This window comes from Lissotriton vulgaris, chromosome 5 (assembly GCF_964263255.1).
Source record: "Lissotriton vulgaris chromosome 5, aLisVul1.2, whole genome shotgun sequence".
NCBI classification, from domain to species: domain Eukaryota; kingdom Metazoa; phylum Chordata; class Amphibia; order Caudata; family Salamandridae; genus Lissotriton; species Lissotriton vulgaris.
In genome coordinates, this window is record NC_141693.1 from 314,088,236 (window position 1) to 314,115,388 (window position 27,153).

The 27,153-nt window shown below is 44.8% G+C and overlaps 1 protein-coding gene across 1 annotated transcript in view; it reads left to right on the forward strand.

Annotated features, from left to right (window-relative positions):
- Positions 1–27,153, forward strand: part of PLCH2 (phospholipase C eta 2) — a 548,160-nt gene that overhangs the window by 465,894 nt on the left and 55,113 nt on the right. Inside the window, exons 15-18 of the mRNA XM_086921546.1 lie at positions 63–245; positions 2,664–2,771; positions 8,457–8,581; positions 18,319–18,403. Coding sequence (XP_086777672.1) covers positions 63–245; positions 2,664–2,771; positions 8,457–8,581; positions 18,319–18,403 — 501 coding nt within the window. The remainder of the gene's footprint in view (positions 1–62; positions 246–2,663; positions 2,772–8,456; positions 8,582–18,318; positions 18,404–27,153) is intronic.

Consider the following 27,153-nt stretch of genomic DNA (forward strand, 5'->3'; position numbering starts at 1 on the left):
ACTTGTGCTTGAACGCGCTTTGCTTTATCATGCACTGACCTACCTCCGCCTTCTTCCATCAGTCTCATGCAGTTGGCAGGTGTCATCCTTCAGTGAAACCAAGGCACACCAGGTCATCCAGCAGAAACCTGTGCAGTACATTCGCTTCAACCAGTCCCAGCTATCGCGCATCTACCCATCATCCTACCGGGTCGACTCCAGCAACTACAACCCCCAGCCCTTCTGGAATGCGGGCTGCCAGCTGGGTAGGTGGCCAAAGCTCTATCTAGGGCCCTGTTTGCTCATATTATACCTTGCTCAGTTCACTATATTGACAACTCCAAATGGAATGCGGCTCCTAGGTTAATCTGATCGACATTCAGTCGGTCCAATTACATGGCCAACCACTAGTGTGTCTCCTATATTGCTGCCCTCTCTCCAAAATAGTATGCTTCTTCTCCAACTCACTACTTCTTCACACCCCTCTATTACAGCTTTCTGTCTTAGCTCACTGCCATCCTCTGTTCTATTTCAGACCCGTATAATCCATGTGTCCCCCTTGTATCCCTCGCAATGATTATATCCTTGTGTCTCCTACTCCTCACTCTTTCACATCCCATCTAGCCTTTCTCATTCATTCTATTGGCCTCTTGCCCATTCCTCGTTCTGACTGCTTTTCATTATCCCGTTTTGCAGGTCATTATTCCAATGAATTTCTCTGCCCGCCCTCCCACAATCTGACTGTCGCTTTTGCTTGTTCCACTTACCCATCAAGCCATCCTTTCACCTTTATTGTGTTGTTGTTCTTACTTGCTCTCGATCACTCAACCAACTCATCTGTATCTAACCATAGCCCTGACCCACTTCATTCTCTGGACCTCTACCCTTCTGGAAATGCTGTCCTTCTGTCCTCCATCATTTTCTCACTCTCCTCTTTTCTATAAATGCATTCATCCCTTCTACTGCTCCCCAATGTGCTTGTCTTTGATACCAAAGGAAATGATGGACGGAGCGTTGACAATACAATCACTCACCCCCAGTCAACTGATCTGGGTTTAATCCATCACCGTTCTTTAGCCCATTCTGCCAAACCAGTTCAGACATGGCCATATGCAAATCAGTCTGACCCTGTGCCTCACTGGAACAGTTCAGCCCGAACTGCCAAGCCATGCCTTCCCTGGACCGGAAACAAGCTACCGAGGACCGGTTTCTTGCATTTCAGCCATCTTCAGCCCGGCTTGCTTGAATCCAGTGGCAAAGTGAGAAAGGGACTGTTCCCATAAGGCACAGGGTCAGACTGATTTGCATATGGCCATGTCTGAACTGGGGTGGAGGAATGAGCTAAAGAACGGTGATGGATTAAACCCAGATCAGTTGACTGGGGGTAAGTGTTTGTATTGTCAACTCTCCGTCCATCACCACTTTTGGTTTTTCTTTGTTCGCCCTAAGTTGGCAGGGTATGCTCAGACGTGAGTCCCTTGCTCACTTTGCCACTGGAGTCAAGCAAGCCCGGCTGAAGACGGCTGTAATGCCAGAAACCGGTCCTGGGAAGCTTGATTCGGATCCAGGGAAGACATGGCTTGACAGTTTGGGCTGGACTGTTCCCATGAGGCACAGGGTCAGACTGATTTGCACATGGCCATGTCTGAACTGGGGTGGCGGAGTGAGCTAAAGAACAGTGATGAATTAAACCCAGATCAGTTGACTGGGGGTGAGTGTTTGTATTGTTAACTCTCCGTCCATCACCACCTTTGGTTTTTCCTTGTCTTTGATACAACTCTTTTATCTCCACTACTCATTCCAGCCCTTTGATTTCACTTTGCTCTCAGTGTTCCATATTTATTCACTCTCGCCGTAAGCTCTCACTTAATCACGTGATCAAAATCGCCCATTTGTACCCACAGGGTACTATAATTATGAAACTCTGACCACGTTATTGCTTTGATTCAAGGAATGGAAGTCTGGCCAGACTATGCTCCCTTCGCCTGCTATGTCAACAGTGAATGTCGTATTTTTTGGATTCTTATGTGTGATTGAAAGTTTTCAGGAAAACCGGTGATGGATATTTGGGAAATCAGATTTAGACCAAATTAAGCTGTATTCCCTTCCGCAACCCCTGCACAAAAATGAATACAATATGCCAAATATCCTATGTATAGATTGCCCTTCTTTGTTTCAGGGAATTGATGCAGAGGACCCAAGAGAGTAAAAATCTGCATGCAGTTGCAAAAATTATGTTGTTTAATTTGTCGCCCGCAACAAAGTTTTAATTTTACTTTCATTGTGACTCCATATTTCTTCTGAATCAGCAATCCTTCCCTCCCCAGTGAGTGCTTTTATGAACCTGGAGCTATTTTAATAATGAAATATGTTTCAGGAGCCCCTACCAACATGTTTAGCTGACAACATCATTTTTAATTTATCGTGCCCTTGTCTGAACCCAAGTAATGTACTGGGACAGGCTTGGAATTATACCTATATCCCTGAGTTGTTCTATTACATCAGTGAATGCTTAAGGTAGCAAGAAGTTTGAAACAACCGATGGAAGTGGACCAGCCAGATATCCAAATTCCCCCTTATTACGTCATGATAGGATGTGCGTCAGTTCCCAGCCACGAGTAGGACATCGTGGTAGCTTGTGCTTCAATTCACGCTTCTGTCTTGATGTGTTTTTGCTTTCACAGTTGCTTTAAATTACCAGTCAGAAGGTAGAATGCTGCAGTTGAACCGGGCCAAGTTCAATGCCAATGGGAGCTGTGGTTATGTATTGAAGCCGAAGTGCATGTGTCAAGGTAAGGAAAAGCACTTGTCAGTTTCAGGAAGTGCATCTGTTCTGGTGAGAATGAGCATGAGTGAAGGCAATGAGGGCACGTGTCAATCAAAATCAATAAGGGATTGTGATGATATTGTCAGGAAGTGCATGTTTCTTGCTAAGGACGGGTGTATGAAGTCGGTATGAAGTACACGTGACATTGTGAGGAAGTGCATGTGTCGAGGAGCCGTAAGTTCGTATGTTTGTATCAAGAGAAGGAGTCTTGCCAAAAAGGCAGAAAACTCTATTTCTAAAATGGAGCTGGCGAGCCAGGTTTGAATTCCAGCCTCGGCTCAACATCTCGTGGCTCCGGGCAAATCACTTCATCACCCTGGTGCCCAAAAATGTATAATGTATGGGTCTCTTGTAAATGACTGATGCCCTTGTGCCAAGTTTGCGCTACATAAAAACTGAAGCATAAAAAAATCTTCAAAGTACATGTACTGGTATCAGGAATTGAATATGTATTGTACCAGGAACCATGTGTCAGCGTAAGGAAGTGAATTTATCCTATTAAAAAAGTAAGTAATTTATGTGTCCTCATAAGTAGGTGCATGTACCAGAGCAGGAAGGTACATGGGGCATTTGAGAATGTGCATAAGTCGGTGCACGACTTACAGATGCGCATGAACCAAGGTGTGGAAGCATCAGACAGTCTCAGTGGGTAGTTAAGGGTCTGTCAAAGTGGTGATAAAAGAAAATTGGGAACATGGACATCATATCGAGCAATTCCAAAATAAGTTACACTTTCCTTTCCGTTGGGGGGGTGGGGGGGGCGGGGTGAATATACTGCTTTGTTCATAGAGAGCAAGCTCGTTCTTTCCTCGTAAAAGCACAGTTTTTGCTCCTTCGGTTGTTCTGTTTTGAGAGTTGGAGAAATTATGTGGAGAGCATAGTCATTCCTTAGTCCTAACAGAGGCACATGTTTTGCGGATTTATATAGTGCCAACCACCAGTGTTATCTCATGGTTATCACATTCTTTACCTTGCTGCCCTTTTGCACGGATCAGGGAAGTCCATTGATTGTCCTGGAGAACTCCGCGTTTGGTAGTATCTGTTGTTTTGTTGGGTTAACTTGTGGGTGGTTAGCGAATTTGCAGTGTTTAGATCTGAAATATTTATGTAAGCTTGTGTGAAAGTATAGTGTGGCTTTAATAATGGTTGATCTTTGTGGCAGTTTACATGCTTGAGTATGTGCCCCAAAGGACTTTTCATTTTTTTGATTACGGGGAAGTATCAATTGTCCCATCATGAATATAGTGCTTTTATACAAACAACTAAATTCAAGTCGGTGTCATGTGATGTAGTGTTGGGTGCAACATGCTGTTCATCTAGTCACACTTTGCTAACTATTTGGTTTTGGTGCCTTATGGTGTGCACAGTGATAATGGGGTCTGTTCAGCATGTGCTGTTTGTGTGTGATCATTTCTAGATGAGATTGCAACCATTGTGTATTGACCATACAGTCCTGTTCGATATGAGATGAAGGCCTAGGTATGGGTTACCAGAGATGTGTTGGGTGCATGTGGTAAGACCTATATATAATGTATCAAAAGTTGGTTGTGTATGTGTTTGTTTAAAATTTGGATAGTAAGAGGAGTCAGATGAAAACTAGCTATTCTCCAAAGTCACTTTTATATGTTAGTGTGGTACTGCGTGCTTCTTTCTGAAGGTGAGAGAGTCTTTGTTGTCCCGTGGTCGCAAAGCACAAGAAGGGAGGGGGTGGGGGAGGGATCACAGCTATACAAACAGTCACAGATCCACAAATCTTTCATAATGTTATTCTTAAAGTTTTAAGAAATATTGAGTAAGTAAATATCTGTGCATTGGCTGCTCTTTGCATTATACATAAGGCAAGCAAACATGCATGACCAGTCTTCAGAAACCTATTATTTTATCCACATTGGTATAGCACCTTCAATCAATCAGTACATTTGTAGAGTGCGCTACTCACCCGTGCGGGTCTCAAGTAAGGCTGGGCGTAGTTTGTGAAGTAGCGCTTCGTGAAGCTACGCAAAGTGCACTTCGCACTACGCGAACTACGCGTAGCACTACGCAAACTGCTTAGTTGCATGTTCACACTGTGCAAAATGCCGTTTTCAATGATTGCACAGTGCGGACAAGCATCCGGCACTGTGCAATCATTGAAAACAGCATCTTGCACAGTGCGAGCTGTAGTTTTCTGCCGCTCAAGGAGATTTTTCCTCAAGCTGCAGCTTTCTCAACGCGGACTGGTAGTTTCTCATTGTGAGCGGTCGCGAGCACACGCGACCACTCACAATGAGAAAACAGACCTCCCCGCGTTGAGAATCTCGCAGTGAAGTACCGAAAAAATATTTACCACCACCCAATTAGAGTTATACTTACAACCAGTCCCATTCCCATTACCAATAATCAGTCGGTTGGCAGTGTAGAAGTTCCAATCATTTATTATAACAAACAAACTCTGCCAGAGGAGCTGCTTGCGACCTAACCCCACGAGGTTCGCCAAGAAGACTGCTGGCACATTGGCAAAACATCACATATATACTGTTACATTTCGAAACCGTTACCTAAGATGGAAAAATACAAGTTGGTACAGGTTGGCGCAAAGGGAAAGACCATATATGGGAGACAAAGCGCTCTTGGTTTAGCTCATCCTAGATTAGCAAGGTCGTACGGGTTACTCCCTTCTGCTAACTCCGAGAGAGTCCGTCCCGCACCCCCCCCGGAATGTGCCTATCGGGCCTCCTCCCTCTACCTATAACCTTGGCAGGCCTAACGAGCAGAGACAGCAGTTTGCAACAGTTGGGCTATTTATCAAGGGAACGGCTTTGGTGTAATGCTTGAATAAGGTCTGCTAATGTAGGACTTCGAGCGAGGCCACAAAATGGCGTCGGACAAGTCAAGCAAGTGTAAAACGTGCAATGCAGTGTATGTTAGAACCCTAAATTACTGCAATTCGGGTGTATGTTAGTGTTTGCGTACTTGCGGTAAGTAATCTAGATACATCATGCTAATTCTTAAACAACGATTATACGCCAGGATGTCATTTTGCTTGCTCGCGGTCGCTAACTTGACGTTGAGGACCGCGAGCAAGCAAAAAATGGCCGCTGCACTACGCTAGGCTACTCATGTTTGCACTGTGCTACGTGCAGCTTGTGTAGTGCGAAGTTGCGCAAACTTGGCAAACTACGCGAACGTAGCATAGTGCTTCGCCCAGGCCTAGTCTCAAGGCTTTGTGGGGGGGGGGGGGTGCTGCTACTGCTGCTACTGCTCGAAGAGCCAGGTCTTGAGTAACCTCCTGAAGGTTAGTAGGTCTTAGGTCTGCCGCAGGAGGATGGGAAGGGTTTTCCAGGATTTGGCGGCGAGGTAGGAGAAAGATCTGCCGCTGGTGGTCGTTCTTCGGATGTGGGGGACGGTGGCCAGGGCGTGGTCGGCGGAGCTGGCGGGTCGGGTGTAGAAGATGAGTCATCTGTTGAGGTATGCTGGTCCGGTGTCGTGGAGTGCCTTGTAAGCGTGGGTGAGGAGCCTGAAGGTGATCCTCTTGTTGTTTGGGTAGCCAGTGCAGGCCTCTCAGGTGGGGTGTGATGTGGCAAGGGATGTTGAGGATCAGGCGTGCAGAGGCGTTCTGTATGCGTTGCAGTCGTTTCAGCAGGTTGGCCGGGGCTACCACATAGAGGGCTTTTCCCTAGTCCAGCCTGCTGCTGACGAGGGCCTGGGTGACCGTTTTTCTTGTGTCGGTGGGGATCCACCTGTAGATCTTTCAGAGCATGCGGACGGTGTTGAAACAGGAGGACGAGATGGCGTTGACTTGCTTGGTCATAGAGAGTGTTGAGTCGAGGATGAATCCCAGGTTGCGTGCGTGGTCGGTGAGTGTCGGTGCGGTTCCCAGGGCAGTCGGCCACCAGGAGTCGTCCCAGGCTGAGTGGGTGGAGCCGAGGATGAGGACCTCCGTCTTGTCTGAGTTCAGCTTCAGACGGCTGTGTTTCAACCATTCAGCGACGGCTTTCATTCCTTCATGGAGGTTGGTTTTGGCAGTGTGGGGGTACTTGGTGAGGGAGAGGATCAGCTGTGTGACGTCGACGTAGGAGATGATGTTGAGGTCGTGTTGTCTGGCAAAATGGGCAAGCGGGCCATGTAGATGTTGAACAATGTCGGGCTGAGGGATGATCCTTGGGGTACGGCGCAGATGATCTTGGAGGCTTCGGATCGGAAGGGGGGGGGAGGACGATCTGGGTTCTGCTGGAAAGCACTTTCCTAATGAGGGAGTATTTTTTGTAAAGTTGGTAAGCTGGCTTTAAAATGAGAGGGAGGGAGAGAAAGAGAGAGAGAGAGAGAGAGAGAGAGAGAGAGAGAGAGAGAGAGAGAGAGAGAGAGAGGCTGGAAGGATGAGAAGAGAGGAACAGTGCAGAAAGATTGAATCTGTGTGAGTGTCTATGAGTGTGTGCGTATGTGTGTGTGTGTGTCCCTAGTGACAGAATTCTGGGCTGTCAGAAGAGTTACATTAAAGATAGTATATTAGATGGATATTAGGGCATTGGGCATCCCAGAGGAGAACAGGCAATGACTCTCCCTGCTCTGGCAGTGTCTGTACTCAAACCTCAGCCAGTGGTGAACCCACTGATTGAAACATTTACCCGAGGAGCACACAAGCTTATGCATGAGATGGTGGAAATAATGTGATAGGAGTTAGAGATGGGGCTCATAGGTACACACACCTTTATTTGCCTAGGTGGGGAAATTTGTGACACGTGGGAGGGCAGATGTGCTAGAGTTCCAAGAGGAGAACTTCTTAAAATGCTGAAGGAAGCAACATATGTTATATGTGTGGAGAGGTACATTTTTTGAATTCAGGTTATTTGTCGATTGAAGAAGATTTCATGCTTCACGATTGGGGATCTTTGTTCCTCTGGTCATTTTTTAGCGAAATATATAGGTCAATAATACAGGTTTAATAGAGCTTTTCCCCTCGTTTCTTGTGGCAAGCACATGTTGTTAATGGTTGGACGAGTCCTTTGTCCGAGCTAGTTTGGTACTTGGACACAAAGGAAAGGGTTTTTTATTATTAGAAGAAGAGCATTACATTCCTGATTGGAAGACATTTTTGTCCCTCAACTTTGCTATTTTACCCTTGATGGGACGAGTTTTATATGATTTGCGGGGGCAGTCGTGTTTTAAGGTCATCATCTTCTAAATAGGAAGGGACCAGTCTTTCACGGTAAGTGGTAGCAGTCCTATCCCTCCTTAGAAGTTACTTGTCCCTAAGAGAGTCCTTCATACTTCGAACAAATTCATACATTCATTCCTTGCACTCTGGTTCTTCTTTAATAATGTGTTGCTTCATTACACTGTCTGGGTCCTTCCTTTCCATGAGTAATTTCTTGAAAAGTGAATGTATTAATGCAAGACGGAACATAGATCTCTTCAAACAATTTACATGTGTGATGATGGTTCCCCCTTCACCCTCATAGTAGCTGCAGCCTTTTATGTCTTCAGGTCACTTTCTTGTTCCTTCCTGCGTATCTAGGATATTTCTCAGCACTCACCAGATGTCAAGTGAAGGAGTAAACACAGATTGATAATTTCTTCATTTGCCAACAATTTAGCGCATTAGACATTTGTGACATCTGAAGCCATACATTTATAATTTCTCTTAACTGTCTGATTAAATATTTCTTTCTAGGTGCCTTTAATCCAAATTCAGAGGATCCTTTGCCAGGTCAGCTGAAGAAGCAACTGATCCTGAGGATTATCAGTGGACAGCAGCTCCCAAAGCCAAAGGATTCCATGCTAGGGGACCGAGGAGAGGTAGGTCTGAGGCTGGGCGAACAAAGTTGTCAATTACAGGTAGGGATGGGGCAAATACATATCATTTGGTTTTGCTAAACTACACGAAATTCTGTAAAGATTACACAAAATGAAAAACCAGTTCAAAATGCATCCTCACGTCCATTTTGGACACAAGGACACATTGCAAAAACAAAATAGTGCCATGAGCAATAGCCGCTCGTGTTCTGATCGTTTGCATTGTTCCTGTGCTCCCATGCTAAAATTTTGGAGCAAGCGTGGTTTAAGTAATCCTCGTGGATCAGCACAGTAATTTGGGAAATTTTGTACAACAAGCATAGCCTGAAATTTGTAAAATTACATGAGAATATTTCAGCATAATGGACTTTTGCCTGGGCCTAGTTTCAGGCCAACAATATTGTACATTGTAAAAACATATGAAGGGCAAAGCATCCTTTGTAGCTTGCTGTAGATAAGAACGAGTCCTCATGACTATGCGGTCAACTCCGCTCCGCTTGTGGAGTTCCGGAGTTTTCCGCACTCCGCGTTACGCAAAGCTTGAAGAGTTCTGGAAACTCTGCTCTGCATAGCACAGCAGAGTTTTTTTCCTCGCTTGCGCTTCTCAACAGCAAGTTGGCAAGTGCGGAAAATCCAACTCCCGGTGAGAATTTTCCTCGTTTGAGATTGTCAATGTGAAGTTGGCAGGCGAGAGCATGGAAAATCAACCTCGCGGCGAGATTTCTCAATGCGGGATTTTGGATTTTTCATTGCAAGTGGTCGCATTTGCTCGTGACAGCTTGCTTTGAGAAAAAGTCCTTTTGTGTTGAGGAAGTTGCCTATCAAGTAAAAAATCGACTCGAGCAGCAGAAAGGAAGCAGTTCCCTCTTCTGCTGCGCATTATGCCATTCATGATGATTGCACAGTGTAGAGAAACCCCCGGCACTGAAAAACACCGCAACCGGCATTTATCTAACGCACTCTGCCACTTGTGGTGCTCCGCGTAGCGTGGCAGGTTTTTTTGCACTTCGTTGAGTTCCTCGCTTCGCGAACTCTGCCCTGGCTTACTCTTGACCCCATGGTCTTGACCCCACATGCACACACTGAACCAGGGCACAGCTGTAGACGATGAATGTAACCAAAGTGTTATTTAGGGGTAGCTAGCTATTGCGACTGGCATCTTCGTAATGCTTTGTGACACCCATTTGTTATCATTGTGTGATTTAGCCAATCTAAATACTCATCTTGCAAGTTTCAGAAGCGCAGCAATTTTTTTCGTAGTGGTGGTACTGCCATCAAATCACTGAAATAACATGGCTGATAAAAAATCAAAATGCTACATAAATGACACGTGCAGCAAATGAACCACGTCCATGCAGCAGGTGAATGGTATAGTTCTACTATGCGCCTAGCCAGTGCTTTATTTTGAAGCACATCGTCCCAAATATATGAGTAAAGCCTGAAGTGGTAGGATACTGCCAAGTACAGAGAACACATTTTCATTGAAATGTCCTACTGAAATGGGCATTACATTTGCATCAGAAATGCAGTGTTACTGCTATACCTATATGGCACACTAACAGAAGCTCATGGAAATTTGGTTTCTGTGCCTATTTATCACACAAGTAAAGTTCCTTGGTTTGTTTTGATCCGCTTAAAATCTTTGTTTACATTACACATCAGACTTAGGAAAAAAAACAATATGCCTCATAATCCACCTTATATATTTCTAATATTAGACTGCATGTGTCTTCAGTAGTAAATTGCTCTTTACTTGCTGCTGATATATATTGAAATATTTGTAAAATTAATTTACAACTATTTCAATGTCTTCATGTGTTAGAACACATTTGACAAATGCTGTTGCCTTTTCCTTTCATGCGCTCTGTACCCTAGGAGGAGTTCCACTTAGTTGAAAAATTCACTCACTTTGCAGTAAGAGAAGGAAAAAGTAAACACCAATCTCCATATTAAAAAAAAGAATAGGCAGCAGTTTGTCAGAAGACATTGCCTGACGTTTGACCGCTGTCTTTAAATGCTCCACAAACGCTTCTAGATAACACCAACATGAAAGGCCTCTTTATTTATGATTCTCTTTCTAAACTCCTGAAAGATTATTCTGAAGGGGGGGGGGGTGCTGCTGCAGCACCTCTTGCACTCCTGCCTGGTTTCAGTGCCCCAGAATGAGTGTGCTTTGAACCTTTTCTTGCTAATTAGCTGGTGCTTTGAGTTGTTATCAGCACTGTCTGTAGCCATGCTACTGCCTGCAAAAAGTCGATAAAGATTGTAAAATAATCTACAATGACCTGTTATTTCAGCCAAGGTCATGCAATGGCATCGGGGTTGAAGGACATGTGAAATCATGTATGCATACACCAGTGGTTTTGGGGAAATGAAGCTACTGGCAGGTGTACACGAAACACACACTTTTTTTTTGTTTGAATACGTCTAACCGAAAGTTCAAGATGGCGCAGTCTAAAAGGTGGGTCGCATGCACACACAGCTGTGTCTTTTGCTTTAAATCTTTGGTAGAATTTCCCAATGGGTAGGTATGTGGTATATAGTTCATATTAAATAAATGTATAGATTGCACTGCTCATTGCAGTGAAGTTTTTTCCCTGCTTTTTTTGTTACCTTAACATTGCAGTTGCTAGGGAGCCCTTAATACATTGAAAGCTTCACAACACAGAGAGAAATATGTTGTTTAGCATCTTTGGCAGATATCTGTCACGGGCTAACAAGGTCAGGTTTAAAGCATTTACCAACAGCGCCTTTAAAATATGACGTAATTGAAGCTCTTGCCTAGAGTCATTGAAGCCTGATGGTGGGTGTGACGCCCAGAAGGGAGATGAGCTCTCAATGAGGCACCCAAAGGCGCCCACGCGTCTGACCGCTTGTGTGTCCTGCAGAACGGCCTTGGGCTAGATGGTCATGCACACAATAATGGAGACCACAGGAATGGGGGCATGGGTTTAATTGGGCTGCCGAAGGGAATCTATGAAAAAAGGCTGATAGGTGCTAAGCGTGAAACAATAACCATCACCATCACTGCAGGCCTTTAAAAATGCACAACTCTGACAGTTGTGTCAACACTACTCTTTTGGGGTGGAAGAGTGTGTGGAGAAGCATCGTGAATGTGTTACCAGTGAGTTCCGAATTCTTGCATCCTGGGAGGGTACTCCAAGCTCTTCAGCAAGCCTCGGCCATTCACAAATGTCAGTGATAACAATCCAGGTACTGCTCGGGCATCCACAGCAGCAGAAAGAGAAACTCAACAAGAAGGGGTTTGTGGGTGGACCAGGTACAACTTTTAAAAGTGGTGGATGCAACGGAGGTGGCCTGCCCTGGCCCTGTTCCCTACCATAAGGCCTAAGATGGACAGATCCTGGGAGCTGAAGAGGTCCTTCTTGAATCTACCTGTGCAGAAGACTCTGTTCGCTACCCTGTGTACGGGACAAGCTTAGAATGGTGTTAGAATCGTGAGCAAGGGCACAGCCAATAAAACAGCCTCGGTCCTTCCCCTAAAGGTAAGGGAGTAACCCCAGTCATCATTGAATACCCTTCTCCATTCCCTCATACACCTAACGCCTGGTGAGATGCCAGGTCAGGGCTGCTCCTCCGTGAACACACAAATAATGCACCAAGTAAAGTTTCTGCACACATTTAAGAAACTCTCTGCAGAAAAGGACTAGTGTTTTGGAACTGCATGAGGTGATGAGCCCAGTAAATCCAGGACCCACATAATCCGCCCAAAACGTTGTATGACCAGTAATTGGGGTGGTGATACTGGTCGCAGTAAGTGACATCAGTTCTGGTATTAACACCCTATTTTACTGGTTATCTCAGAATACCATACTGTAGAATAAAACCGAGGACAAGTACATGATTGGTGAGTAACACCTTTTTTCACTGACTTAAGTCCTGTCCCCCCAAGCACACCTGGGCAGGCAGTTAACATCTAAGACAAGAGTAAAGATACATTTACCCCTTCTTTGTCCCACCAGGATGCTGGCTGTGGCTTTCCTAGTCAGCCAGCCAACATTGTATGTCTAATCTAGTACAGTGGATTACATTTGTATTGAGATACATGCATAGAAACTGCACCCTAGCAAAAAAGAACCTCAGATCAATTACGTCTGACACTCTTCCCTTGGAGATCATGAACATGAACATGGACCATACGTACTAAGGAACACTTGGAACAAGGGGTAATATAACATATAAAAGAAACAGTGTTTCTGTGTGTAACAATGACTTTTAAGCATCAATGAAAGATCATGACATATAAATGTGTCATTAATGAAGAAGAGCACAATAAGACAAACAAAAGCTGGTGCAAAGTATTAACTACTCCATAAGCAGCAAACTCCCCCCCATGAAACATTCTGAATTGTTAAGAAACTATTGAACGTCCCATATCTCCCCAACTCGCCCTTAATCACAGACCAACTTTGCAACAAAATTGCGGACTATTTCTACAACAAAATTCAAACTATCTATGGATCTTTTTCCCCCACCAAAAGCTACAATACTCCCATTTGTGACGATCTGCACACAGGGAGTAAGGAACCTTCCCCAACAGCCATCCCTTTAATGGACTATGACTGCTTCCATACCACATCTGCCCTTGTAAAAAGCAGATCACCCAGCGACCCTGCCCGCCTGAGATCCTTAAGCAGTAGACAGAGGGTGTTAGTCTGGTCATCCTGGATCAGATCAACTCATCTATATCCTCTGGGGTGGTCCCCCCCTTTGGAAAAAAGCTATGGTCAAAGCCCTCTTAAAAAAGCCTACCCTGGACCCAGACTGTTTGGCCAACTACCGTCCTATTTCACTCCTTCCGGGAATGAGCAAGATTTTCGAGAAACCCGTTAATTCCACACTCTCTGCCCATCTGGAATCTAATAATCTTCTCCATCCCACTGAAACTGGCTTCCGCCCCCGCCAAGGCACAGAAATGACTCTACTAGCTGCATGGAAGAATCCAGAAAGATTCTCGAACCAAGAGGCTCATCTGCCATGATTCTTTTAGATCTAAGCGCGGCCTTCGATACAGTCAATCATCGTATCCTGGTCGACCGACTTAGAAATATGGGCTTGTCCGGAATAGCCCTGATCTGGCTGAAATCTTTCCTGGAAGGGAAATCTTTCCAGGTATTTGAGGGTGAGGCCATCTCTAAACCGTGGCCCCTCCATTGTGGGGTTCCACAGAGTTCTTCCCTGAGCCCAACACTTTTTAGTCCCTATATGGCCCCCCTAGCAGACATTATCCATCCCTATGGAGTGAATATCATGCCATACGCTGATGACACCCAGCTGGTGGTCTCACTCAACCACTCAGACTTGGCCTCCACCTGCCTCTGCACCTGCCTTGAAGAAGTAGCTAAGTGGATGAAACACTCTCCCCTGGTGCTAAATGGCGACAAAACTGAGCTTAAGCTCCTTGGCAATGCATCGCTCTTTAGAGCAAACATGATGTGGCCATCTGCAATGGGATCAGCACCCGTCCCTAAGTCAGAGGTAAAAAGCCTCGGGTTGTGGCTGGACTCAGACCTCAGCCTTAAAGTCCAGGCCAGAAAGGTAGTTGCCTCCTACTTTGGCATTTTAAGGATACTTCGCAAAGGGCTACCCCTGCTTCCCTTTCAGGCAAAGAAACTTACTGTCCAAGCACTTATTTTGTCACGCTTGGACTACGGCAATGCATTGTATCTTGGTGCCCCGAATGCGGTCTTTGCCAAACTCCAAATGGTACAGAACTATGCCGCAAGGATTCTAATGGGAACCCTAATGGCTAAACCCGCCATGAAAGCTCTTCATTAGCTACCTATCCGGGAGAGAGTCCCCTTCAAGGCCCTATCTATTACTCATAAGCTGTTTAGAGGGAATGGACCAAAGATCAACTCCTCTCTGGTCAAACCTTAACGAGTTAATTAGCCTTTATGCTCAGATGAACAACATCTGGTTTTCGTCCCAAGGATTAAGAGAGGCAAAAGTGGTGCCCGGCTATTCTCTTACAATGCCGCCAAGCTTTGGAACTCCCTTCCCCTTCAGCAACGAAGGGAGACCAACCACCTGTCCTTTTGCAAGATGCTGAAAACGTGGCTTTTCCCCAAATGAGTCTCAGAAGCTTCAGTCATTTTTCAGCGCTGGGATGCCCATGGGTAGCTATGCGCTTTAAAAATGTTATTTCATTTCATTTCATAAAGTGCTCAGTGCTCAAGTGATCACACAGTTAAACGCTAAAAAGCATTACAGCGTGTACGTTAAAAAACACAGGGTCAATGGAACAATAGTAGTTTGTAAGTTTTCCACAATGCATTCATGAATGAAAGGGCAGTGGGTGGAATAATTTCAAAGGGTTTCCAATTGCCCGTTCGTTGACAACACTTCGACTCTTCAGGACTAACGGATCTTCATCAGGACTGTGAGAATTGGATGAAGCAGGGAACCAACAATCAGTTGTAAGGCAGAAAGCATTATTGGGAAAAAGGGAATAGAACCCAGAGCTGCTTGGAAAATGCAATCTGGTGAGAAATATGCACAGTCCATGACTGCTTGGTTACAGCATTACCCTACACGTTTTACAAATTAAGCACTGGCAAAACCCTATCCTCCTTTATCAAATTCTACCAGGGAAATACTGAACCGTTTGGAATCAAAACCTGTAACCCAGAAAGCATTGCAATATAATATAGGTTCAAATAAAAGCACTTCAATTTGTTTTGAAAACTAGGCTTGTTGAGGTGGATTTGCATGGAAAGGAGTTGCAATCTCACAGTCCTGATGAAGGGTTTAATATCATCTGAAACAGCTCAAATCTTGTTGTACAGCTTCACCGCAGCAGAAATGGCACTGGCATAATTACATCTATGAGGCATTGGTAAAATGGTTCTTGATAAAAACAGGACGCTCTGTAATTGACCTGCAGAGTGTTCTGAAACAAAAAAGCCCCCCTCCTTGCTGAGGCAGGAGGTTAAAATAGAGTTTGATGCCCCCAAGGCAAAAAGTGCGCCAGGGGCCTAGGTTGCTGTTCACACTCAGACATTAGACGAGGAGAAGGGGGTGGAGGTGTACGGGGAGGGGAATAATACACTTTTGATGTTTTCCAATTAAGCTTTTATGTCGGTCCAGTCTCCCTGCCTCAGGTCAGCATTTGTTTAATTTATGGTTTATGGTCACCAAGAAAAGAAAGACAGCCAATAGGGAGATATTAGCTGTTTTTTCTCATTAAAGGTGTCCCTACCGGTAGAGACCCAGTGGAGCGGACATTGGCAAGGTGGGTAGCTATAAAGAAGGAATAGAAATTAGGACGGAACAAGAGGAAAAAAGCAGCATATTTACGATAAAATGTCTGAGCGCAGAGCTGCCCCAAATTTAGCACTGCCGCCCAATGACATTTTCTAAATGCTGAAATATACCGTATTCACAAGAATACAGCACACCCCTGTGTTATCCCTAGTGCTGGAATTAAATGTAGCTGCCTAGTGCCAACCCAGGCAGACTTGCACCATAGTGCAAGGCTGCCTGCTCGCAGGGAATGATTGTTTAAGGAGAGTGTCCCTTCCTGCACATAAACAATCAATAAATAATGGCGATTTGTTACTTCTATGTGTGCTGCAGAATGCAGAACACATAAAAGTAGCAAATCGTCATTATTTAATGATTGTTTATGTGCAGGAAGGGACACCTTCCTGCACATAAACAATCATTAATGGCATTTTGCTCATTCTATGTGTTCTGCAGAATGCAGTACACATAGAAAAAGCAAAAACAAGGAGAAATAAAAGTATTTCTCCTCATTTTGCCGTTCTAACAGCTGCTCTTGCATAAAGTTATTTTTTGGCTTTGCCTCAGATTTATACTTCCTTGTAAATCTGAGGCAGCGTCAAAAGCAGTGGATATTGCGGTGGAAGACACACATCAACACCCGTTGCACGACCCTTTAATTCTAAGTGATGGGTGTTAAGGGGCCTTATTTACAAGGCAGCGTTAAGCCACAAAAAGTGGCTTAAGGCCGCTTTGTAAATATGGAGATGGGCATATTTCCTCCAGAACGTCACTAAAAGTGACATTCTGGTGGCAGTATCCGCTTGTAAATATGCCCCTCACTATTCTGTCTTCATGGAGAAAAGAGCCGGGGTGGCAAACCGAGCAAGTGAAGGGTCCGAGTGGTCAAGATGAGAAGTGACTTTAGAATTGAGTCAGGTGATGCACACTTGGATATTCCCCCTACCCCAAATTAATGTGGGCACAGGTTTGTTGCCAGTATCCTGCACCCACGGTGTTTTGTTTAGGCACCGCCAAACAAGGCCATTACATATTGCTCTGTAAATCAAATGGGGTGCTACAATAACCAAGGCTGTGATGCTTGTTAATGGCCTGAGACTTTGTCTCATGAGTCCCTGCACTTATGCAGATGGATCTCCCATAGTTAAAATAATTCTAACTATCTGCCTGTGGAACATGAATTTTTTATGCCAGGAGGTACCTCACTCGGGGAACAGCCTTTACGACACGGCTGTTACACCGCGTGCCGTTACAACGCGGTTTTTTCAACGCAAGTCGTTACCACGACTTGCGCTGGAGGGCGCTGCAGGACAAGGAATTTTTTCATTTACTATCCAACACCTTTCCTACTGTACGAAGGCTGGTGTTGGAATAGTAAATTAAAAAATTCCTAAGTCCGCACCCCCTCCAACGCAAGTCGTGGTAACGACTTGCGTTGAAAAAAATGCGTTGTAACGGCACGCGGTGTAAAAGCACGCGTTGTAAAGCCGTACAACCACCTCACTCGGTACACTCTTCTCTGAGGATTTCAATGTCTGGCAATGATGTTCCTTGTATTCTTTTGCCTGAAAAGCACTCTGAAATAGGGTTTGGGTCAGAGGTGCCAAGACTTTCCATCAGGTTTGTGTTACTTTTTTAATGCAGACCCGAAGCACAGTGTTGGGTCGGTATTTACAATTCAACGCAAATCACAATTTGTGTTGGATTGTAACCCAAGATAATGCAACACAGAACAATGCACTGCTTTGTGTTACTTTATGTTAAGGGGACGTTCCCTGGGTGCACCCATAGTTTTTAACACAAATCCCTATGTAAAAAGAATTGTGGACTGGGATTGACGACAAAAGCTTGCGACTCCCTGAGGCATGCTCTGCCAGAAGAAATATTTTCATTTCACACTTAGAAAGAAAATGCCTTAAAGCATAGTATTTGTACTGGAATGGACCCCTTCCTGCTGAAAAACTATGCTGACTTCAATACAGACACCCTTGCACGATCATGCAAGGCACATGGCAGTCAAAAGCACACCAGTACTTTACTTGCTGCCTCTGTTGCTTGATTGTGAAGTAAATCTCAGCCCCTGTACATAGTAGAACCATGCGGTGCCTCAAGTGACTGCTCATTGCCAATTTACATTTTGTTGGTTGAATCTGGTTGCCTGCTTTTTGGGTTCATATTTGGTGGCTGGGAAACCTCAAACATCCTTTTCTGGAACTCACACCCTGAATTTGACTGATTTCAGGTGTGTTACATGTCTTTAGGGACCTAGGTAAAAGCCATTGTTCCTTATTGCATTCTCTTGACTCATTTTTAAAATCTTAATATGATATCCGAGTTAAATTGTGCTTTTTTCAGAATGCAATGTATCACGATCACCCTTTAATTAATATATTCATTTAAAGAAAATGTTGGCACACTGACTGGGAGAGGGTAAATTACTCACGCATTCCTCTTACTTGACTTTCCTTTTTTAGATCATTGATCCGTTCGTAGAAGTGGAGATCATTGGATTACCTGTGGACTGCTTAAAAGAGCAAACAAGAGTCGTTGATGATAATGGTAAGAATACAAATGGTGGCGGCAGACTTCAAGTGAATAACCTAACTTTTTCTTTGCTTATAGTGTAGGTGTGTGCTTCAGTGATGAAGTCAATTCTATCTACTAACTAGGAAGTGCACCCATCTAGACTTAAAATCAGTAGTGGGATAAGGTTTGATAATGTTGCCTAGGTATTTGTTATTGAAGGTCTTTAGGGGCAGGCACGGCCTGCACAGATAAGAGTGGTGAGGTGGGGCGGGGTGGGAGGGAAGACGACAGAAAACGGACAGGTGCAATTAAATAAAAATAAATTAAAAAAACACCTTGCAAGATAAGTGGTTTTATTTTTGTTTAATTTTACCTATCCCGTCGTCTGTCGACTTAAAACACCCCTCCCCAACCCACTTAGCTATACACATAAAATATTGTTCTGTAATCTGCATGATTCACATCTTTTGCAAAAGGCATATTAACCCTCTGCACTACCTTAGATTAGCCAAAACTGCCACAAGACAAAACTCCAATCTCTCATCAGAGGTCTCTTGACACTTTTATTGTTGCCTGAAAAGGACTGGATATACAAGGTTTTCTGCAGGTGTGCTTTCAAAACTACTGCACTGCTACAAATACGGCCTCTAGTAACAAAACCAGCCCCCCCCCCCGACCCCCAACCCTTCCAGCCTCCCTGAGAAACACCCTCTGCCTGGTACAGCCAGTCCCGCCTTTTTTATGGTCAAAATATGTATACTATCAACATTGTGTGGCTTATCAATTTAGAAATAAGGGGCAGCGACCAAGTCAACCCTTCAGCCCATGTCTAGAATCAAAGCACAATTTCATTTTATTAGTAGGGGCATATTGGGACTCCTAGAACCATAAGGAATGGGGCATACATATGACATGGCAATAGTAGCCTAGACATCATCGTTTGTGTTCATCCTTTATAGGGAATCAGTACTTAGACTTCGTGTGGCATCCACATCTCTGTTTTCACCTGTCCTAACAAGAATGATAATAGTGGACGAAGGTACCACCCTTATGTCTGCCCTCATGAAACAACTCCTCAGAGTCTTAAAAATTTACCATTTAGAAACAGGTGTCTACAATTCCCATACTATCAGTCTGGTAGAACGATTCACTCAAATTAGCAAACAGATGCTGAGGGGAAAAGAGACTATTTGGCATAAATGCTCACCCTTCTAGCTCAGTAGTCTTCTCTCAGTCTTCCGTATATTTGAACCCTTTAAATTGCTATTTGCAAGGAAACCTAAAAGCCCACTGGATACTGTGCTTAAAAGATCAGAACAACCTGCACTGGAATACAGATTCATATTTGAAAATGTTCTGCAGCTGCTGAATCATTTATAGATATTCCACGAGGAAGCAGAGCACTGAATACAATCTGCTAAAAAAAGACATAAAAACCCCAATACAACAGAGGCACTAAACAGCACACCTTTCAGTCTGGAGATTGTGTACTTGCTCTTCTGCTCACATTGTAAAGCAGTATGTCAGCCAAAGTCTACAGGCCAAATAAAATCCTGGGTCTCATAGGTGAGGTGTTCTGGTGTATTCTCAAACCAGAACAGTGAAATAAAACTCAAGTCGATCATAGCAATGTACTTAAAAAGAGTGCATACAACAGATTTGAGCAATGTAAGCTTGATTCGCCTTAGTCACAAATCCCTGAATCTTTGAAGAAGAAAGCTTGTTAGACCTTCTGAGCAGATCCACATCACTACAGATCAGGCCAACCCTCTCCACCTATTGTTTGCTTTGTCGAGGACTCTTTTCACCACTTCCAAGAATTACATTATTGATTGAGCTCCACATACAAATAGCTCCAGCAGTCAAAACACAGCCAACACCACAACATATACAAGAAGCAAGAACAGTCACAGTCCAACTGAAGGTTAAAACAATGCCTTTGCTAGATATCACTGAGTCTTCCAACAGCAACTGGTGTTCATCAATAGTGATGATACCCATCCCTGAGGGGTTGATCAGATTTTGCATAGACTTCCGAGAAGTGAACTGTATACCTCACTACAACTGGTGTTCATCAATAGTGATGATATCCATCCCTGAGGGGGTTGATCAGATTTCGCATATACTTCCGAGAAGTGAATTGTATACCTCTCTTCAACTCCTACACATTACCTAGTTGAGTTGATGAACTCATCCAACAACTGGGAAATGTGGGGTACATGAATACCCCAAACATGATTAAAGGATATTGACAGTCCCCTTAAGAGTATCTGACCACTACAAAATAGCATTCCAAACACCTCACATAGTTTATCCATTTCCTGATCCTTCCTGTCAGAATTCACATCGTCTCGGCAACATTTCAGTCCCTGACATATAGCATTTTGGCACAATATTGTTAAAATATTGCAAGTAAGCCTTGACATATTTACTTCATCATCTTCTATAGTGCTGGTTGGGTAAAATGCATACAACAGGGCCTCCAAACTCGGTGTGAATCAAAACCTACAGCCAACACAAAAAAATGTATTACTGCAGCAACCTGTATAAGATATCTGTGCTACTCCCTAGGGGCCTTGGATTGATAAACCACCAGTTGTATAAAATAGATAAGGATACATCGACCAACTAAGCGGAGATGGGAGCCTTTCTTGGAGGTGTGGCTACTATGGGTGTTTCATAGTACATTCCCATGACCTAGAAGCACTGCCAATGGATGTCTATAGGAAGGATTTACCCAGTCAGGTGAATTGGATAAAGGACTATTGTAATTGTAATTGTAATCAGCATTTATAGAGTGCACTGTGACCCTACGGGTATCCTGGCGCTTGAACACATGAGACCAGCTAAACTCTGAGTATATTGGAGGGCACAGGATCAGTAGAGCTAAAGAACCACGCCCACAACTTATGCCCTAGGAAAGAGCCAAGTCTTCAACTTCTTTCTAAATGGCAGCAGGTTTTCCATCTGCCTAAGTTTAGCTGGGAGTTTGTTCCAAGGCAAAGCTGCTGCAATGCTGAAGGCCCTTCCTCCTGATCTGACTCTTCTAAACCTGGACACTCTACCAGTTTAGCTGAGAAGGAACGAAGGTTACACGAGGGGACATACCATTCAAATCTGCTCTGTATTTGGCTTGGGCCCAAGGACATGCAGAGCCTTAAAAACTATGCATAGCGATTTGAACTGTACACTCTGCATAACTGGGAGCCAGTGGAGCTCAGAGAGGGCCTGAGATGCCGAAGATTGACATGGTCTCATTAGAGCTAGCTTGGCCACCATCGACTGGATTCTCTGGAGTCTCCTTATCAGATGTTTAGGAGACTCCAGCAACAATGCGTTGCAGTAATCCAGTTGACTCAGAATGATACTCCCTACTTCCAATGACCTGGTCTGTGTGGGGATCAGTGGGAGGATCTTTTGGAGCACTCTAATCAAAGCTGACTCCTAAGTTGCGTACTGCCTTGGCGAGAATCAGTTGAGCTGTCACCGGGAGTGACCAAAACCCAGTGGGTAGTGGGAGGGGAACCTTCCCATGTGACCAACACAGCATCTCAGTTTTTTCCCCATTAAATTGTAAATTGTTATTTCATAACCATAATGTGGTATCTTGCAGCCAGTCATTACATTTTTACAGCAAAAGTGAATGGTGGCCTTCTAGTGACAAAATCAATTGAGTGTCATCTGCATAATTCACAAGACTGATGTTATGTGATTTGATGACAGCAACCAGAGGCCTCATATAGATATTGAATAGAATTGGACTGATGACAGACCCCTGTGGCACACCATGCTGGACATTCATGAACTGTGATGTCATTCACTATTTTAAAAATACTCCTAACGCTATTAGGAGATTTCAGAATAGAGTCAGCAAAGTACTCAGCTTTTGTCATAGTTATTTCTTTTTTGTAACTAGTTATTGTTTCTCTCCAAGCATTTTTATCCTCATCTGTTTATGCTCTTCTCCAATTCCGCTCTGCCTGTTTAAATTTATTTTTCAAAAGTCTCAAATTATCATTATACCAGGGAGCAGAAAGGCTACCCCTTTATTTGATGTCTTTTAAGGGTGCTAACTGGTCAAGCCTCGTACTTATTTGATTACAAAAGCTCAAGTAATTTTCATCCACCTGTGTGCCGGCATCAAAATTCCTATTCACATAAAACTCAGGCGACGGCGTTGCCTTTCCTACGAGTCCTCTCCTTAGAGATTATTTTTTTCCTTAGGGTTAACGATTTTCAATCTCGGGTTAATAATCCCGAATTGGACTAAATGGTGGTCGGACCAACCTACTGGCAAGACTGCCCCCATCTCTAGCAGGTCTTTATTTGAAAAAATTAGGTCCAATACGTGCCTACCCTTATGCGTGGGCTCTAAGACCCACTGTGTCAGATTCACTTCTTTACATGTCTGGAGAAGACTTTTATATCCTGAATCTAAGCTCCCAATAGGCCACAAATTCAAATCTCCTAAAATGATTAATCTTTATTGAGTTAACGTCATATTACTGAGGACGCCTGCTAGCGCACCCTGTTGTTGAGAGCTGGCTACTCCAGGTGGTCTGTAACAGACTATGCCAGTCATTACATGTCCTTTGGGGTCCTGTAACGCAAATCCCAGTAGTTCAGAGCCCCTCACCTCGTCAATGTCTACTGATATAAAATCCCATTTTTCTTTTAAAATAATTCCAACCCCTCCTCCTTTCCCAATCTGCTGGGGTTTGACTTAACCCGAGCTCCAGGTCTGACCCAGGGTGCTTCCATGTCTCAGTCATAACAAGCATTTACAATGCAATGGTCTCGGCATCATTAACCACATTGATGCTAGCGTTATTTTCCTCCCTTGCTGATCATTTGATTTTCCCATTGTTCATGACGAGCTCAGCTCGTCATGAGTGTATGGTGGTGTACACCATGACGAGCTGAGCTCGTCATGAGTGTCCAAGGAGTTAAAGGAAGAGCTATTGGCATTGCTCATGACATTTCTTTTTTTTTCTTTAAATCATAAATAAATGGCATTGTCATTTACATTGCCAATACACAGCACTCTGCACTCAACAGCACTCACTACTCTGCACCTGCACTCACAACTCTGCGCACTCACAACTCTGCGCACTCACAACTCTGCGCACTCACAACTCTGTGCACTCACAACTCTGTGCACTCACAACTCTGCACTCACAACTTTACCGCCTGCTTTCAAAGAGGAAGCAGTTTCCATTCTAAGGAGCTCTGACAGTCTTATAGTGTTGAAGATGTCAGCAATGTGAAGCCACTTCTTGCCATATGCTTACAATTTGGTGAGTGTTGGTTTGGAGTGGAGTCCTACAGTCCATCCACAACATCAAATACACAGTGGCACAAGTGTCAATGAGGGAATCAGTTCGGATGATGTATAGTTGCCACCTTGGTTTTGTTTGTTTCTCACGCCTGCCACTTTTTGTAAGAGCTGAAACGAGGTGCAGGCTTTAGGCAACTAGGTGTTTCAGAGATTTCAGTGATTTTATATGTTAGTTACAATTACAGGTTGTGTGCGCAAACCTAAGGATCCCTCAATTGACAAATGCCAAGGGGCTGTTTGGATGTAGGAATAAATCACAAATTGCACATGCCTCAAATCCATTTAAAAGAGCAGTCATGATAAAGAGTAGCATGTTGATGAAGAAAACTTTAAGGGGTGCGGAATTGAAATGCGTGGAGGTGGTCATCAGGGATGAGAAGCAAATAGCATGGCTTAAGAATTAATGTAAAGAGGGGCTGGCGTGGCGCCTTCTCCACAAACTGTGTCTGTTACCACCTTTTGCTTTTTTCCCCATGCACAGCATTAAGGGTAGAAGTGGTCAAATACAACTCCACTTTCACTTGTGAAAATTTCCCGAGGCATATGGGACTGACTCACTTAATATCAGAAAGTCTGGGAAACATCTCCAGAATAACGTCAGCTACTTACACCACTCTGCATATTTTTCGGATAGGTTTGGGGGGAGAGACTCGCGCGGGGGGGGGGAGACTCTCGCGGGGGGGGAGACTCTCGCGGGGGGGAGACTCACGGGGGGGGAGTGACTTGCGGGGGGAGGGGGGAGAGTGACTTGCGGGGGGAGGGCGGAAAGTGACTCGCGGGGGGGGAGTGACTCGCGGATGAGGGGGTAGAGACTCGCGGGGGAGGGGGGGAGGGGGGAGAGAGACTCGGGGGGAGGGGGGTGAGGGGGGGAGAGAGACTCGAGCGGGGGGGGGGAGAGACTCGAGCGGGGGAGGAAGTGTTGCAGATGAGAGCGCACCCCACACTACATGCGATACTAAACATGGGCGCAGGGCAACACATCATATGGCTATGGAGATCTACCATAGATCTCATGTGCGTGCCACTAACGAGGCTCCGATTAAAATGGGAGGAAGAATTCGGTCAGGCACTGCACGATAATGAATGGCTCACAGCCCTAGCGCACCATAAATGTGTTGCGTAACCATTGCTTCAAAACATCCCATTCAACATACTACATTGTGCATATCTCACACTGGAGCAACTAAAGTGTTTCTTCCCTGCAACAGTTTGAATGCCCATGCTGCCACATGCCCGACGGCACATTTGTCCATATGTTATGGACATGCCCCACACTGCAGATTTACTGGGCGGGAGTACACACCATGATACTGACAATCACAGGCCTGATGGGCCTCACCACATGGGAGACCAGCGCCTTGGGGATATTCCTGCATCACCAACAGAAAAACATAGAAACTCGTTTTGCGATACTGGCCCTGATCCTAGCAAAGCATCACATTCCATTGCCGTTTACCTACAAGTACGCCGATTGTAGCATGGAGGGGGGCAGTCGCGAAATGGGGAGCCGCAGAAAAAGATGCAATCAGACTGGAGGAGGCACGCAGAACGAGACGCCGCCCCATATTCATGGAGTGGTCAATGCTACTTCACAGTTTTCAAACAGGTACAAGACACCCCTGCAAAAATCCCAACAGCTACTCAGGCAGTGCCAAGTCCCACAACACCCCACCCGAGCGGGTCCTACCCCTCCCCCTACCTCCAATGGAACTCCATGTTTGTCCCGCCGAGAGAGTTACACCTGGTGTTACTTAGACTAGTAATAACTGCATGGTACCACAAGCCCGGATGCTCTCATTCCTTGCTTTATCCCCCTGAGTTATATCCCCCAGTTAGTTTAAATGAAACTGATTTCTTCTGACTTGACACAAGAACAGCAGGGGTACACCAACAAGGCCCAAGAATCAAGCAGTCCACTACGAGACCTAAGAAACGATTAAGAACACATATTAGGTGTGCTGGACAATGCACTCCTAGACAATTCATCACCTTATTATCATACAACGGTAATGCAATGCACTAAAAGCTAAAACAACGTAAATGGTGCAGAAATGTATGTACCCTGGTTGAATATGAAAAATCCAACAAAAAGGGTTACACAAAAAGGGGGGGGGGACACACTACAAAGGAAAGTCAAGGTGGCGGGAATTTCACAGATGAAAAAGAAAAAAAAACAATAAGACAAAGCATAAAAATCAAAACACAAAAAAAAGGTGCAATTAGGTATAACAGCGTTAAATAAAGCAGGAACTTCCTTGTAGTGGAAACAATGAAATTACTATTATCTTTCATGAAAACATAATGAGCTACCGCAGTCTTTAAAAGTTTCTTAAATGAGTAGGGTCTGATTCAATTATTTGTATACTTAGCACTGGGGCACCACTTACTGATTTTATTTTACTTAAACGTAAATTATGTCTGGGCTGTTTTTTATCGAGCCAAATGAACCGTTTTTCCTGAGTTTGGCCGAGTGGTTTTAACAAAATAAAAAAATAAAAGTACATGTTGCGGGGGGTAGAGACTCGCGGGGGAGGAGACTCGGGGGGAGGGGGGGGAGGAGACTCGGGGGGAGGGGGGAGAGACTCGAGCGGGGGGAGAGAGACCAGCATAAGCAGGCAATAGAGCGAAGACACCTACCACAGCGGGAGCCACGAACGGCGCGAGGGGGGACAACGGGAGCCACGAATGGCGGAAGGGGGCGGGAGCCACGAACAGTGATACGCCAAGACCGGCCGAGCCCACGGGACATGTCATGAGTGCACGCAGAGCTTCAAAGGGCCCCCGCGCGCCCGCTCCTTTATCTCTGACATCAGCCACTCTGCTAATGGAAAGAAAAATAATACAGCAAAAACAAAACATGGAAAGAAAAATAAAACTGCAAAAACAAAACGGCGGCCACAACGACTTTCGGATTCGGGGCGGGAACGAGGACAGCGGGAGCATGCGACCTACCTCATGTACAACAAACAGCTTAATGGCGGCCGGCGCTCCTGAAATTTTTCGGAATTGGGGGCGTGGTTTTGATGTTCTGAGTGACGGACAACGTCACTGTCTAAAGATCATCAAAAATGACGCCCCCAAATCCGAAAAGGACGGGGCTACATTGGAGTGACTGATCTCTCCTCCAATGGCTGGCCTCCGTTTAGGAAGCCAGCCAATGAAGGAGAGATGGGGCACGGAGGCGGGACCTTCGGCGCTACTCAGACTCATTAAATCTCCGGCCTAAGACTGCGCAAGCGCAGCCTTTTAGCCTTCGACCTAAAAAGGACATCCATATTATGGGTATCTAGTAATAATTGGACATCCACGCCATGTTTATGCAGGGATCTGACATTAAGTAGGCCGCACACAAGCTAATCCTCTTTCCCTAGCTTTACTTGCGACCTGGGAGACGTAGCCCCCTCCATCCCCACTCCTGACTCACCAATATCTCGCAGATCCCCAC